Genomic DNA, 15,159 nt, shown 5'->3' with positions numbered 1-15,159 from the left:
TCCCCTCTATGTGCTTGTGAAGCTGTGCAGATCCAGGGAAGGGGTGTGGCCACGTGTCCCTCAGGGCTGTGAGTTCTATGCTGGCAAGTGGCCCTCTCAAGGAGGGACTCCTTTCTGCGCCTGCCCTCCCCCCAAGAGTGAAAGTCAAGTTCAGAGGGCCACACACTTCTAGAACCCTCAGCTTGATGGAGTGGGCACGAAAGCACCCTTGTTACACTTCAGTGGTGAGTGGTGTTAGACCTGGGCAGGGGTGAGCCAACTTTTCAAAAGGTTTCAAAACAGCAACCAGCAGAGGGGCAGAGGCTCCCCGAGGATCCTGGGACGGGCAAGCAGCTATGCCCCATCAGCTGAGATGTGCTTAATCCGGGTGTCAGCTGTGGGCACCAGGCGGCGCCTGCCTTGGGCTCCCTGGTGTGGAGCAGGCAGACCCTACTAAAGGCTCTTGGAGGGTCCAGCTGAGGGTGTGGACTGCAGGGGGTGGCTTTCACATGAGAAGTTGTGGGTGCAAAAGGGACCCCCATCCCGAGTCCCACCTGGGCTACATCTCCTCCTGGGGAGGATGCTCAGCAGAAGGGGAGGTCTCCAGCCCTAAGAGCAATGCTGCATGACCTTGGGCAGGTTCCTTAACTTCTCTGATTTGTGCCCTCCCCTGTACAACCAAGTCAATGATGCCTTGAAGTGTGGCTGGGAGGAAGTCATCCCTGGGGCTAGAAAGGAGCCTGGAATGGAATCACCAGTCCCATTCTGCCTGTCCCCTCCCTGCCAGCAGCCTGCATGTGGGAGGGACAGCCACATAGGCCCTCTCCCACGTCCTCCATCAGGGCCCACTCAGAAGACCTGTCTTGTTCGAGAGACGGGCCTCCTGGTGCATTCCCCACTAGTCATCCAAGGGTTGCTGAGCCCCTGGCAACGCCACCTGTGTCCTCCCACCTGCAGTAGAAGCAGTAGAGACAGCCGAGCCTGAGCAGGGACCCTTTCAGGTGTCCACATCTTCAGGTGTCAACTCAGGTGAGCGCACCTGAAGGCAGGCTGCACCCCATACCGCTGACCTGCCGGCTCGGAGGAAGAGGTGTGTGCAAGTATGGGTCTCTGACCCAGACACCCTGGGGCCCTGTGGCCAAGGGGGCGCTGGGACAAGGGACAGGAAAAGAGCCATGTGCCAGCGGAATGTGCACGTGGTTTTGATGACGAGAATTTCGTTAGCGCCTGCTGCAAAACAACTTTGGCTCCATAACAACTGATAGGAATGACCTGGAGTCCACAGGCGCCTGGCCGGCCTGGAGTGCACTTAGAGGGTGGGTGGCGCTGGAAGAAGCCCCTCTTCTCTCTCACTGTGGCTGCCCCTGGCCCTCTCTCCACCTTCAGCCCTATCCCAAGTGGACTTCTGGAGGAAGGAGCACTGGAGGGGGAGCCTTGGCTCAGCTACGGCCAGGCTGGGCCTCTCCCCAGGCTGCTCCTCCAGGCTGTGCAACCTCTGGCCAACTGCCGTCGCGGAAGTGAAAGTGCACAAGAAAGCCCCACGCGGCCCAGTGCAGGCAGGTTAAGTGTGCCTTTCTTCTCAGGACCAGTCAAGAAGTGAAAGTGTTCTTTGCCTCCTCCAGCTGCCCCTGTGGGACCACTTCCTCCAGGAAGCTGGCTTGGATTGCACCCTGTCCTCCTGGGTGACATCCTGCCCTGGGGGGGCTGTCTTCCTAGGCTCAGATTCAGGGTCTGATGGATGAGGAGGACGTCGGTGATCAGCGGCCTCTTGCTGACTGGCCCAGAAGGCTTGCCCTGAGGATTGGAGGGATGGGGAGGGAATGGGCGAGTTTCAGCAGAAACTGCAGGTCCCAGGGAAAGACCACTCCACATTGACCAGTGGGGGAAAGAAGACCCACTTTCCTAGGATCTGGGGTGGAGCAGAGTCCTCCCTCCACAGGCTTCCTCCCCTTCCTGACTCGAGGACATGGGGCGCGGGCTCTGCCCTTGGGATTGGCTGAGAGACTCAGCCCAGAACATCCATTGGTTCCGAAGTTGAGCCTCTGCTCCACTGCTTTGTGCCCTGGGTGTTGGTCCCGGGGACTGTCCAGGGGCTTCAGGAGAGGTGGGGGGCTGGGGCGGGAGAGAGGTGGGTATTTGCTCCGCAGTTTACCTTCTGGGAGTGCCCTGGCTCTCTGGACGTCCATAGCCCTTACTCCCTCTCCTGGCCCTCACCGCTGTATCCCCACTCACCCCCTTCCCAGACTTCTGTGCTGTCCCTGCCACTCTGTTTGGCCTTGGAAAATGGCTCCTTTGCTAGCTGCCCACACTCCATCACCCCATCCTTGCACGGCTGGTTTACTGCCAGCCTGCCAGGACCACCTGATCTGGCAGGGGCTCTGGGGCCAGCTTTCCACCCTGAATGTGCCCTCACACCGCGTGCCTCTGCATCCATCCTCGGGGTCGGCGGAACTGGGCTCAGTTGTGCCTCTGCTCTTGCCTGCTGTGTGCCCCTGGGGACCTCCGTGCCTCCTGTGGTGGCAGTCACAGCGGCTTGGCAGGCCTGGGGTCCTGACACAGGAGCCCCCAGCACTGTGTGACCAACAAGGAGGGAACATGTGGTGGGGGGTGAGGTGCGCCCCTTCGGGAGGAAGCCCTGCAGTGAGTGAGCAGAGTAGGGACAAGAGCGATGGCGCAGGCAAAACCGAGTAAGTGCTAACGGCAGTCTGCACAGACATGGATGGTTAGTCACTCCCATGTCACAGGTCAGACGGTCACTGTGGGGTCTGTGTTCAGTCCCTCGTGGCAGAAAGAGGCCATGACTCTGATGTCCTTTCATACACGCTCTAATCCCAGATGCTCTGGGCCTTCCCTGTGTGAGTCTACCAGCGTCCATAGCTGACCATCTCCCCACAGGGGCCAGGGCTGAATAAAAAGTGGGTCAGAGTCTGTTGAGACAGAGACTCCTCTGGCTTCAGCTTGCTTGCTCCCCTGGAGGTGCCCAGCCCCCCTGCAGCTGGAGGCCATGTGCCCACCCCCCAGCCATGCCCTGTGAGAGTGCGGGCTGTGTGGGCTCTGGGCACCTCCCCCCAGTCCCACTGCCTGCAGTGCAGGCAGGGCAGTAGGAGCACTGGTCACCCAGATTGCAGTGGCCCCAAATCCAATGACATGTCCTTATAAGAGGAGAGGACACGGAGAAACGCACAGAGAGGATGCGTGATGGTGGAGGTGGAGACAAGTGAATCGGCCACAAACCAGGGATGCCTGGAGCCCCCCGGAGCAGGCAGAGGCTGGAAGGGCCCTCCCTGAGAGCCTCTGGAGGGAGCGTGGCCCTGCGCACACCTGCGTTTCAGACTCTGCCTCCAGAACTGGGCGGGAATAGATTTCTGTTGTTCTAAGTCACCGGTGTATGGTAATTTGTTATAAGGCCCCAGAAAATTAATGCAGCAGGAAGAGCGTTCCAGGCAGAGAACATGCCAGAGAAAAACCTGTGGTCAGGTAGCAGCTAGAGGGGGAGGAGCAGCATGGGGGAGGGAAGGCGAGGTGGGAGGAGGAGCCCATGCCCTTCGGTGACTGTGGTGACCTCTGAACCCTGCCTCCAGACCAGGTGACCCAAGGCTGGGTTCTGGCAGCTTCAGGCTTCCTCACAGGACAGTGCCCTCCATGGGATTTGTCCTGACACCCTGAACATCTCAGCCTGCTTTGCTTGGAATCCTCTGGTGACAGGATGCCCACTAGCCAGGGCTTACGCTGAATTCTGCTACCTGGATCTCATGCCAGCCTCTCAGGTGATACCGAGCAAGCGTGTTTCAGGGTGGTCACCACTCCCAATACACACCCCCTCACACACACACACACACACACACACACACACACACACCCGAGCCCCCTCTGCCTCAGGCTAAATAATGAGCAGATTTCAAGACCTCCACTACCCACATCTCTTCCAGGTGTCATGGGGCCCACCTCTCCTTCCTGTGGGGGCACAGCGCCCTGACCTCCAGGCTGCACATCCGGAAGGTGGGCTTGTGGGGCCGAGCCCCCAGTTCCTGCCTAGCTCCTAGTGAATGCAGTAGGTGTCTAACAAACCTGAGCACAGCAAACTCTCCTCTAAATGGGGCTATTCCTTCCTCCCACAGGTTGTCACCTGCCTTCAGCGGCTCTTCAGCACCGTGAGGTCCTGATGGGTCCCGGACCCTCAGCCACAGCGGGGCTGATGAGAATGCTAGGTCCTGCGGGGGTTGGCCAGAGAGGGGCCAAGCTGCTCAGGACTGCCCTGCACTTGGCCGTGGGGTCCGACAATTCCGCATCTTTAGCCCCGGGTCCCCTCCTCTTCCCTCTCCTACAGAACAGCAGGGCAGCGTTTATTTACGTTTGCTCTCAGACAGAAGGAATCCTACACTTCAGCTTGAAAAGGTGGGATTTGCTGTTCTTTCCATAGTTTAGAGCCACTGAACATGGTTTCGGGTCCCAGAGGTTTTCACGGATGCTGAGGAAGGCTGCAGGCCCGGACGCTGCTCGGGGAGCTATGCCACCCGAAGGCCTGTCGTGGCCCCCACGACCCCAGGGCCCCCAGATGGCTCCTTGCAGCCCAGCCCGCGGCCTCTTCCCCGGCTGCCTCCTGGCACCACAGAGCCTAGCGTTTGCTCCCCTGAGGCAGCCGGGGGGTGGGGGCAGGATGTTTCCTGCTGTGGCTGCCTTTGGGGTCAGGTAATTTAGAGAAGATGGGACATGAGGTCCTAAAAACCAGTGTCACAAGGCTGGGACCTTCGTGCCCAGGTAAGCCCTCAACCCAACCCACTTACCAAATACACGCCGCTTTCCCCCCTCCCCATGAACTCCCCCACCCCAAGCAAGCAGTGCCTTTCTTGGGATGCACCATGACCGTGAGGTCAACAAACTGATGGCTGAGAACTTGGATCAGAGGCCCACCCCGCCCGTCGCCCCAGGTATCTGCAGCCCAACCAACACGGCGGGGGACGTGAGTGCAGCCGGATTCATGGCCACCTCTTGGCCTCACACTCTTTCACAGGTCACTACCCCCAACCCCCCGCCGTTCCAAACAAAATAGCAGCCAGCAGTTTTCATGCGCACCCCACCTTCCTTTCCCCTTCTTTCCTGCCCCGGCCTGGCCTGCGAGAGCCACTCCCACACTCCATCAGGAAGCAGGACAATGGGGGTTGACACACAAGGAAACTGAGGCGCAGGTGAGGAGAGGCTGGCCCATGGCACAGTGGCGGTTGGCAGAATGGGCTGCTGGTTCCAGGACAGAGGGGTCAGGTGGGGCTGCTTGTGGTGCCCACCAGGAGTTGGACCAGACCAGAGCACCCCCAGGGCCAGCAACTGGACACCTCCCCGCAGGCATCTTCTCCTCAACTAGGAGAAGCCAGCAAACATGCTGGTTACTGTGTGTGAAGTCAGGCCACTCCAGTTTGGGATGTGTCTGAGTGACTGGCGGAGTCCCAGCACGGGGGATGGCCCCTGGGCCCCCATGTGGCAGCAGGTGGGAACCTGCTCCAGGAATGTGGTCTCTCTGCAGAGGAGGGAGGGCTGCCCCTGAGTTGGGGTGCTGAACATGGCTGTCAGGGGCCTGCCTGATCCCTGGAGAAGACTGCAGAAGTGAGCTCTGGAAGGTTCCAAAGTCTCCTTAGAGCATGTTCATGTGGCTGTGGGTCAAGGAAGGGAGCCATCTGCTTGCAATTTTTCCAGCCCCTGTGTCCTGGGATGAGGTCTTGCAGGGCCCCCAAGGACTGAACAGCTGAAGTCAGGGATGTGAGGAAGGAGAGAGGCCAGGGTCTCCACGGCCCCCACTTCCTTCTGACACTGGCCAAAAAGGGCGGGAACACTGGCAGGGCTGCTCCTGGGCAGGGACAGGGGCGGGGTCCGGTGTGGACCATCACTTGCTCCGGGGGCCCTGGGCTAGCCCTCTCCCCTCTGGCCTCAGTTTCCTCATCCAATCTCCATATCCTGGGGTCTCCCAGGAGAAGGGCTCTGTGCGCCCCACCTGTCCGCTCCTCACCTCCCTCACCGAATCTAGGACCCTACCCACAAAGGAACGCAGAGCACACTCTCCTAATGGGGCTCAGCAGCCCCTGCCTCCAGCATCTGCCTCTGGGTGGGGCCCACACGCCCAGCTTGGCACCTGGTGGGTCCTCCCGGAGCCACCTGCCCCAGCTGTGTGGGACGTGCCCTGTGGGGAGGCTGTGTGGATGTTTGAGGTGAGTCAACACAGCAGGCTGGAGCTGTCAACAGAGCTGGGCGAGCAGCAGCTTGGAGATGTCACCCTCTCCGGCCACCTGCTCCAGCTGCTCTCCCTTCCCCCCATCCCCTTACCTGGGCTGCCCTTCCTGGGACCCCGGGGAGCCGAGCAGCTGACAGGTGCCAGGAGCCTGCTATCCAGCACCAGGGATGCGTAGGACATGGAGCTGGAGGTGGATCCGAGAGACTGAGTCCTGGGTGCAAGGTGGACAGCCCTCCAGGGGCCAGCAGGGGCCAGCGTGGGGCTGGGGTCCAGCTTGGCTGTGAGTGCGTTTACTGACTTGGTGGGGCCTTGAGGGTCAGATGAGGGGCCCTGGCCAGCTGGGGTTCCTGAGAACCAGAGGCCTCTGTGTCCCAGTCAGCTCTGGGCCTTCAGGCAGCCGCTGTCGCCTGCCTGGGGAAGGGGTGGGAGGCCACAGGGGCTCATGTGATTCGGGGCGGGCTTGGGGAGGCTGGCGGTGGGGGGAGGTCTCCCTGCAGCCTGCAGGCAAGGCAGCCAGCTGTGTCACCGTGATAGTGTGTCTGGGGGACAGGGAAGCAGCCATGCAGCTGTGCCTACCGCTTCCTCAACAGGAACCATCTGGGCCTGGCCCTGCCCAGCCTTCCCTCTCAGCCATTCCGGTCTGACTTTCCAACAACTTCCTCCTACCGCAGGCCGGTGACACCCCACCCACCTGGGCCCTGGCCTGCTGGGTGTGTTTTCTTGACATGGGTGGGCGCTCAGAGTAGCACATGGGGTCAGTGTCCATCCTGACTGAGTCTCCACCTGCCGGTCCCACCCACCTGTCTTCCCACCCTCCTGGCCCTGACCCTGCCTTCAGCCTGGAGTGGCCAGAGGCTCTCCTCCTGCTCCTCCTGCCAGATTGTTCCTAGAGTCCCAACGTTTGGGCCAAGCCTCTGTCCGCATCAGCTATGCCCTTGAGCCAGATCTCAAGGTGAGTTCTGGTCTGGTCCGGATGCTCTGGCCAGCCCCTCTCCACTCAGGGTTCTGCAGCAGCTGTCTCTGGCTGCTGGCCCCACCCCCCGGAAGTACCGCCTGCCAGGATCCCCCTCTGTGCTTGGCCACCTGCACAGCGTTGTGAGGGTCCTGGCCTCCTGACTGGGAACTCTTTTGAGACCCTTATACCCACCTCTCAATAGATACATTGGGAGAACAGGGGCCAATTCTGGCTCACGGATGGAATTGCTGGGGCAGCTGGGGCTGCTTCCCAGTCTGAGGGACTCCACAAACGACATCAGAGCCCTCTGTGACCACTCGGACACCAGGGGGTGTCCTGAGTCCCCTCCCTTCTGGGCACCTAACTGGCAAAGAGGAAGCACATCATAAGCACTAAAAAGGTCACCACTGTGGGAAACCAGCAGATAACAAGCACCTTCACAAAGGAGACATGTGCCCCGTTACCCATGCCCCTCTGCTAGCCCTGTGGCCCACTCCCTGGGGACCAACCACAGCTGCAGGTGCAGTGGCCTCACCCAGGCCACCCTGTGCAATTTGTAGACCCAGGGCTGGTGCACAGGCTTTTGGGCTATTTTGATTGAGTTGAGTTTTTAGGTGATGCCTGCACACGGTGACTAATTCAAGCAGTGCAGAAGGAAGCACTGAGAAAAGTACACACTTCCCCTCCCCCTTGTCATTATTCAGAGGCCAGTTCTGTCACAGTAGTTTGGGCATCCTTCTAGAGTCTGTGCAGGGACAAGACTGTTCCTGGAAGGGGCTGCCACGTGCATGGCTTCCCTACATGGCTCCAGAGCTCAGGTGCAGAGGAGGGTCTGTGAGGCCGGCCAGCCCCTGGGCATCACCATTGTCCTCATAGCCCTTCCTTGCTTCCCATGCTCTGACTCAGACTGGGATTCAGGGTCTGAGGGTCAGCCCAGCTGCCCTCCCCTGGCCAGTGTCCTCCTTGGCACGATATGGTGATTGTAGTGGTCCCAGCTCCCAGATTGTTTCTGGGAGAGGAGACACTGTACTGAAACTCTGAGCATGGTCTGCCACATGATCGGCGTGCAGCGATGCAGCAGTGACTCTGAGAGCTGGTATTAGTATTTTTGTCACTGTCATTGTTGTTTTCTAGGCCTCAAGAGGCCGGCGGTGGGGGAGGGGTTTGAGCCAGGAACTGAGAAGCCCTCTGTGAAGCCAACAGGATGGCAGCCTGGGTGGGGCAGCCCCCACGCCCAGCTCCAGGCAGATGTTTGGGTGTCTTGCACCTGCAGGAGCACCCCTAACAGATGGGATACTTCCACTTTTGTGATGAGTCCTCTGTCCTGCCTGGTTTTCTAATTATTGGGGCTGCCAGAGTTTGGGTCTGAAAGAGAAGAAAGTTCCTCATGAGTGGGGTCTGCCCTGGTCCCTTGGTGGGCACCTTGGGGGTACTTGCCTGCTCCCTGCCCCCCCACCTCCAGCCCCAGGCCGGGCAGTTGGTGTCTGTGGGGAAGCGGACGTTGGCTGTGGCTTTTGGAGCTGGGCGGCCTGGGAGATAAGGAGCTGAGGAGGAAGCGGCTGCAGCTGGAGGTGGTGCAAAGGGGTGGGGTCCTGGGCTGGTCCCTCTTGGTCCCAGAGCGGTTCCCTCAGAGACCATTGCTATCTGCAAGAGGAGTAGAGTAGAGGGGGCCAGGGACCCCCCCTTTTCCTTTCCTCCCACCTCCCCGACTTTTTCCTTTACTGCCTTCCTACAAATACTATGAGGGTCCACTCCAGGGTCGTACACGGGCCCAGGACAGCCCTATTCTTGCTCAGTAAGCCCCTAACAGATGTGGCCCATGAGGGTGTTAGCAGAGGTGATTTGGAAGCTGTGACTGAGGGATCAGTTAGGAATTGCCTGTAGGGAGGTGGAGAGAGCTCAGGTGAGACCCCTGAGATGGTCTCACCTTCAGGCTTTCAGAATGGTTCAAAAAAGTCAGAGAGCTGGAGGGAAGCCAGAGGGGGGATTACCCTAGGTGGAGGTGGGCAGGGAAGCCCACCAGACGGGGTTTCATATTTCTGCCTTTTCTCTAAGCACATAGGAGTCCCAGGACTGCTGGGTAGATGAATAGGTAACTGGGTTGATGGGTTCATGATGGTGGATGGATGGATGAATGGGTAAGTGACAGAAAGGGGTGGATGGGTAGATGGGTGGGTGGGTGGGTGGCAGGCTAGCTGGCTGAGTAGAGGGATGGATGGATGGATGGATGGGTAGGTGGGTGGATGAATGGATTGATGGATGGATGGGGGGTGTGGGTAGCTGGATAGACGGCTGGTGGATGGGTGGGTGAGTAGGTGGGTGGATGGATAATGGTTAGAAAGGTGGATGGATGAACAGATAGGTGGAAGGGTGTATGGACAGGTAAATGGGTGAGTGGGTGTCTGACTGGATAGGTAGATGGGTGGATGGATGGATGAATAAATCAGTGGAAACACAATGCAATGGACGTCTTACACCAGTCCTATTTAAAGGGGAGGGTGCTTCTTTAGAGGGGTGACACCCATAGTCACAGAGCCCCCGAAGAGGGATATAAGTCACCAGGCAGCCCCGGAAGAGGCTGAATGGGGAGATGTGGGCAGCTCCCTGTGAGCCAAGTCAGGCCAGCACCCTCTAACACAGTGCCTAGCAGGCAGCCAAACTCTGTGTCAGCTCCCAAATAAGGTGTCACCAGGTGGTGGTGGGCGACAGGGATGGGGCAGGTAAAACCTGCTCTTGCTCAGGGCAGCCTAGGGCTGGATGCCTCATCCACCACTCCCCAGCTCGGGGTGCCGCTGAGCAAACTCGGGGCTATGGGGAAGGTGCCACGTGTGTGCCTGAGCGAGTCAGAGAAAGGAAATGAAAATGCTAGCAGTGACAGCTATGACAGTAAAGCTCCAATTTACTGAGCACTGAAATGTGCCAACAGCTTTTCGAGGTCTCGTTGAGGCTGCTCAGCACACAAGGAGACTGGAACTGTTAACACCCCATCACTAAGAAGCTCAGAGCAATCTCCTCATGTCACCTGCTCAGACAGCTGGGGTTTGGGACCCAGCCTACATCCAGACCAGACCCTGAAGGGTGCCAGGGAACAAGGTGGAGGATCTTGCTGCGATGAAGACCCCAACCTTCCCACACATAGCCCCTCTGAACCCACTCTAGTTTTCTTTGCTCCTCACCAGCTCACCTCCTAGAGTGGCAGACAAGGCTGCCTGTTTAGCAGAATGGGAAACCAAGGCCCAGAGAAGGATGCTGTAGAGTGTTACTTCTGTATGACCCAGCACTCCTGGGGGTGGGGGGATGGGCCTGGCCCCAGACCACGTGCCTGCAAAGCCGCATCCTCTGGGTCCTGGGGTCTTGCCCACTCTGCTCCCTTGATCGGCCATGCTTCAAAGGGGAAAGCCCCTCCCCAACACTTTCCCTTTGAGGAGCCCCAGGTGGAGGGTGGGGTAGGGCGAGACCCTGAGCACTGACTCTGTCCTGGCTCCAGGTTTCTCTCTGACTCTGGGCTGAAGTTTCCCACGCCCCTTGGCCAAGCTGCCCTGTCTGCAGAGAAGCCGCATCCGGCCCTTGCTTTAGTGATAGGCTGTAACTGCATTCCCTTTGAGTCCACAAGGCCATGAGCTCAGCTGACCCAGGCACAGTGTGTTTGCTTCAGAAAGAACAGAAAGAAGCCTCTTCTGGGCTTTGATATACGTTTTTCCTTTTTTGCGCTTTCTCCTCTCTGTCCTGCGTCACGGTTGGAAGCAGGTTAAAAGGGGAGGAGAATGGCTCGGGCACACCAACCAGACTTCTATAACATTTGCAAGATTGTCATCAGCTCCCCTGGAAGGCAAGTCCCTCCTATGCGAGGCCTCGCTTCCTCCCAGTGTGTGAGGATAGACTCCCAGGCTACTTAAGGCAAAAATATGGCATATAAGGATGTATTTGGATGTAAATATTTGCAGCCGCAAGAGTAGCTGAGAGGTGAGGTCCTGTTCCTATGTGTCTCTCAGGAAGTCGGGAATCTGGGCCATATGGTTTCTCTTCAAGCTGCCTCTCCTTCCTGTGAAGGTGGCAGCAGGGAGGAGGTATGCACCCGACAGACTGTCAGGGGTTGGCGGCTGCTGGGGCCCCCCTGGGAGTGTCTGGAGTCTGATGATCTGGGCCTAAGTCCTGGCCCTCTGTCTCACCAGCTGCTTTGTCACCTCCCCAAGCCTCACTTTTCCCATCTGCTGAATGGGGCATGACCAAGCCTAGAGCCCTGGTGCTGAGGATTGGGGCAGTACAGGAGCTGGGCCCAGTGCTGGCCACAGTGAGTGATATGCCTGGCAGCCCCAAGCAGCATTGTTGTTATTTTTCTCTTTCTCAGTCTTGGCTCTGATCCAGGTCAGGGGAAGAACCAGGTGTTTGCCTGTGGCCCAGCGGGTAAACCAGATGGCCTGTCACAGGATCATCTTCTTGAGGAAGAAGGCAGGCTCAGGTGCCTCCCCCAGCCACATGGAAGGCCTCTGAATTCCTGCCTCCTCCTGCCACCAGACTGAGCCTCCTCCCAGCACAGCTTGAGAGATGCCTGGGAACCCTGGAAGATGGGAACAGAGTTAGGACTCAGGCTGGGCCAATGACATTCCTCTAGTCAAGAGTAGTCACTGACTCACCATCTCCCATTGAAGCCAGGCCAAGTCAGAGCTCAGCATTCCGGGCAGGCCCTGAGCAAACCACCCTCCATGTGTGGCTCCAGGCAGTTTTTGTGAAATCCCCTTCTCTAGGATGTCCAGCACTGCCCCTTCCCCTACATCCAGCTCAAGTGTCCTGTCCTAAAGTCATGGTGTTAGGGTGATTTAAGCTAGCAAAACCCTCTGAGATGGCCCAGTGTCATGGCTCCAGACTGGGGTGTGCTAGAGGAGGGTCCCCCAAGGGGCTACAGGGCCCTCCCCAATTTCCAATGGAGAAAGAGGCCCAGTTAGGGAATGGGGTCCAGTGACTTGCCAAAGGTCACCAGGCCGTGAGTGGCAGAGCCATCTTCATCTCCTCCTCATGTTTTCCCTTCATCATTGCTCCTCAAGCAGGGATGGCAGTGGCCCAGGTTGAGCCCAGGGGCTCATGGGCACAAAGCTTTGCATTTCTGTTGGGATTCTTTCTGTTGCAAGTACCAGAGTATCCAGCTAACAGTGGTTTAACAAACAGACATTTCATTATTGGCAACCTGGAGGAAGGGTGCTAGATTAGGTGCAGAAAGTCATTGATGTCATCAGGGACCCTGGCTCCTTCCATCCCACCTTCTGCCATCTCTGGTGCACTGGCTTTTGCCTCGGGCTTCCAAGTTGACTGCTGTAGTTTCAACTACCATTTCTGACCACTGCTTTCAAGGACAGAAGAAAAGGATCCAATGAGGAAACTCTTTCCCGGAACTACCAGGCAGTTCTCCCCTTTCAGTTTACTGGCTACATGGGTCACATGGCTATACTGAGGAGGGAGGGAGGCTGGGTACATCCCTGTGGTCCTTCTGCTTGGGAGGGATGAACTCTCCATGTTCACTGGGCAGGGTGGGGATGGAAGGGAGGGCTCAGAGGAGGCAGGACTAGAGGGAGAGGTGGCACTTCCCTGAGACTGTGGCAGGGGTGGGTTTAGGAGAGAAGGGTGACCCTTCATGGTGGACTCTGGGTATGGGCAATACATCTTCAAATGGTGACAGTGGGGTACAGGAGTCTCTCCTGGCAAGAGGCTCAGAGTAGCTCTGCTGGGACATAGACAAATGAAGCGTGTACCTGGGGCCAGGGAGCATACTCACACCTGCAGACTAAGGGGGCCCTTCTCTTCCTGGTGGAGGGTCGGGAGGCAGCAAACTCTCCCTGTCAGACAGACTGTATAACTCTCACCTCCAGAGGCCCCTTGGGGAGCAACAGCGGTGTTTCCCTCTGCCGGGGGTGGCCCTGCCACCTGGTCACACTACTCCGCTGCTGGCTGTGGCTGGTGAAGAATATGTGCTGGGTGCCTGCGGTGGTCTGGTGTCCTCTCAGTGATCCTTCCTCCCAGAGGCCTCCAGGAGGCCCGCGGGGCTTCATGTTAATGCCAGGTCTGCTATCTGGTGCCTACAAAGAGCCTAGAAGAGGCTAGCTTCATCATTTCCACTTAAAATCTCAATTCTTACCTTTAAAGCGATGTGTCCCTGATTCCTTTAGCTGTTCTTTCAATCACCAGATAATGATATTTATATTTATGGAGGGCAGGCCTAACTGTTTCTTGACTGCCGTGTCCCCAACACCTGGAGCCGTGCCTGACACACAGCAGGTGATCAATAAGCACTTGCTGAATGGAAGAATGCAGGAAATGAATGAGTGAATTGCAGTCTCCTCTGTACTGGCCTCAGGGAGCTGGATGTGACCAGCATGGCTCACGTCCGATTCCATGTGGTGGCCCCTGTGAGAGTCTTTTCTTTCTCCCCTGGACTGGAGCCGAGGGAGGAGCTCATTCCCCAAGGCCTCCCCACGACTGAGAACTGCACTTGCAGCTGCAATTATGGGGGCCCTGGGAGACGGCTGGCTAATGCCTGGAGAATCTCACCCTCCTTAGGAACGAGGGAACATGCACAAAACACGTCTGATCTCATGGGACCATCAAGGCTGGGAGGAGCGGCAACATCGCATACTGGTGGAGCCAACGGCCTGGCACTCAGCCCGCTGTGCCCGGCCTGCACGGCTGTGATTGGAGCAGACTCTTGGACTGCCCTGGGCCTCAGTTTCCCTACCATCAGCCAGGAATAACAGGGTGTTGTGAGAGGAAGCACATTGTTCTTTGCAGAGCCCTGAGTGCAGAAAGAGCCCTGGGCGAGGCGGGCCTGGCGCTGCAGCTGACCTGCTGGAGGACCTTGGCTGCGGGACATCTTCCTGCACTGGGCTCCCGGCACCTCCGCCGGCACCATCTCCCATTCCCACTCCAAACAATTGCCCAGGGGTCGCTGTCTGCAGGATCCTGGTTGGAGCTCTGAAGTCTGGAGGCTGCATCCGGCAGCCTTATCTCGGTTCCTGGGAACTTCCCCCGGGCTGGCAGCGAAGGTGGCCCCCGAGATACTAGACGTGGGGGTGGGTGCTTTCCTGTCTGTGACATGATTAAGTAACAAAAGCAGTTGCTGGTGGGAAAATCAGCCTTGACACCCGCCATCTGGCCCTGCCCAGCCCTGCTCTGCCTCTCTCCCAATTTATCTCCCCTGGCCCAGCCCTGCTGGCTGCCCATTATCACTGCGAGGGTGGACTGGGAATTGCAATGTCCCAGAGTCTTTTCGAGAAGCTTCTACCCAAATCCTCAGCCAAATCCAAGGTGCCAAATGAGGATCCTTCCCCAGGGGCATCTTTAGCCAGGCTCCCAGGTACTTGGCCCAAGGAAGTCCCTGTCCCCTCCCCTCTGCCTCCTACCATGACAACCTCCTCCCACCCCACCCTGCTGCATGATGCTGTTTTGCTCACACCTGCACTCAGTATGGGTTCACATCAGCCCCCAAGTCTAACCGAATCCAAAAATATTAAACCGGGGCCCATCTGTCAGCCAACTGATGAACGCAGATGTGCTCTGGATTTCAGAAGCGACTGGCAGCCAGTCAAGGCTGTTAGAAGAGGCACCTGCTGCCCCAATCCCCCCACTTCCGCTGCCCTACCCGCCCCAGGATCCCGGTGGCCAAAACAACCCCATCCTCTGGAAGAGGTTGACTCTTCCCCGCACCTGGATCAGGACCCACAAACAGCCTCACCCACCAGCTGGGAGGCAGGACACCCCCGCCAAGTTCAGCTGGCCCCTTTGCCCCGAGCCCCCACTCTGTGAGCCTGGCCAAGGGGTTACAGCAGGGACAGGGCCAAGGACTCTGCTCTGAATGGAGACGTAGAACAACCCAGCACCAGGTACCAGGTACTACCTCCTCAGGGCACTTGCACCTGCGGTTCCCTCCACCTGGAGCACTCTCCCCAGAGGCCATGCGGCCCACTCCCCCACCTCCCTCAGATCCTTGCTCAGATGAGGTTGTTACTAAACAGATAGG

The 15,159-nt window shown here is 58.2% G+C and overlaps 1 protein-coding gene across 2 annotated transcripts in view; it reads right to left on the bottom strand.

Moving 5' to 3' along the window:
- The window catches only part of CBFA2T3 (CBFA2/RUNX1 partner transcriptional co-repressor 3), an 88,791-nt gene extending 82,223 nt beyond the window's left edge, over positions 1-6,568 (bottom strand). For both annotated transcript variants that reach the window (XM_045819022.1, XM_045819023.1), the window contains exon 1: positions 6,292-6,568. In XM_045819022.1, the coding sequence (XP_045674978.1) occupies positions 6,292-6,379 (88 nt within the window). In that variant the 5' untranslated portion in view covers positions 6,380-6,568. The remainder of the gene's footprint in view (positions 1-6,291) is intronic.
- Between the last annotated feature and the right edge of the window lie 8,591 nt (positions 6,569-15,159).

Source organism: Phyllostomus hastatus, unplaced genomic scaffold, assembly GCF_019186645.2.
Source record: "Phyllostomus hastatus isolate PE091 unplaced genomic scaffold, TTU_PhHast_1.1 phas_scaffold_345, whole genome shotgun sequence".
Lineage (NCBI taxonomy): Eukaryota > Metazoa > Chordata > Mammalia > Chiroptera > Phyllostomidae > Phyllostomus > Phyllostomus hastatus.
The sequence above is the reverse complement of the archived record's forward strand: the minus strand, read 5'-3'. Positions and strand labels throughout refer to the sequence as shown.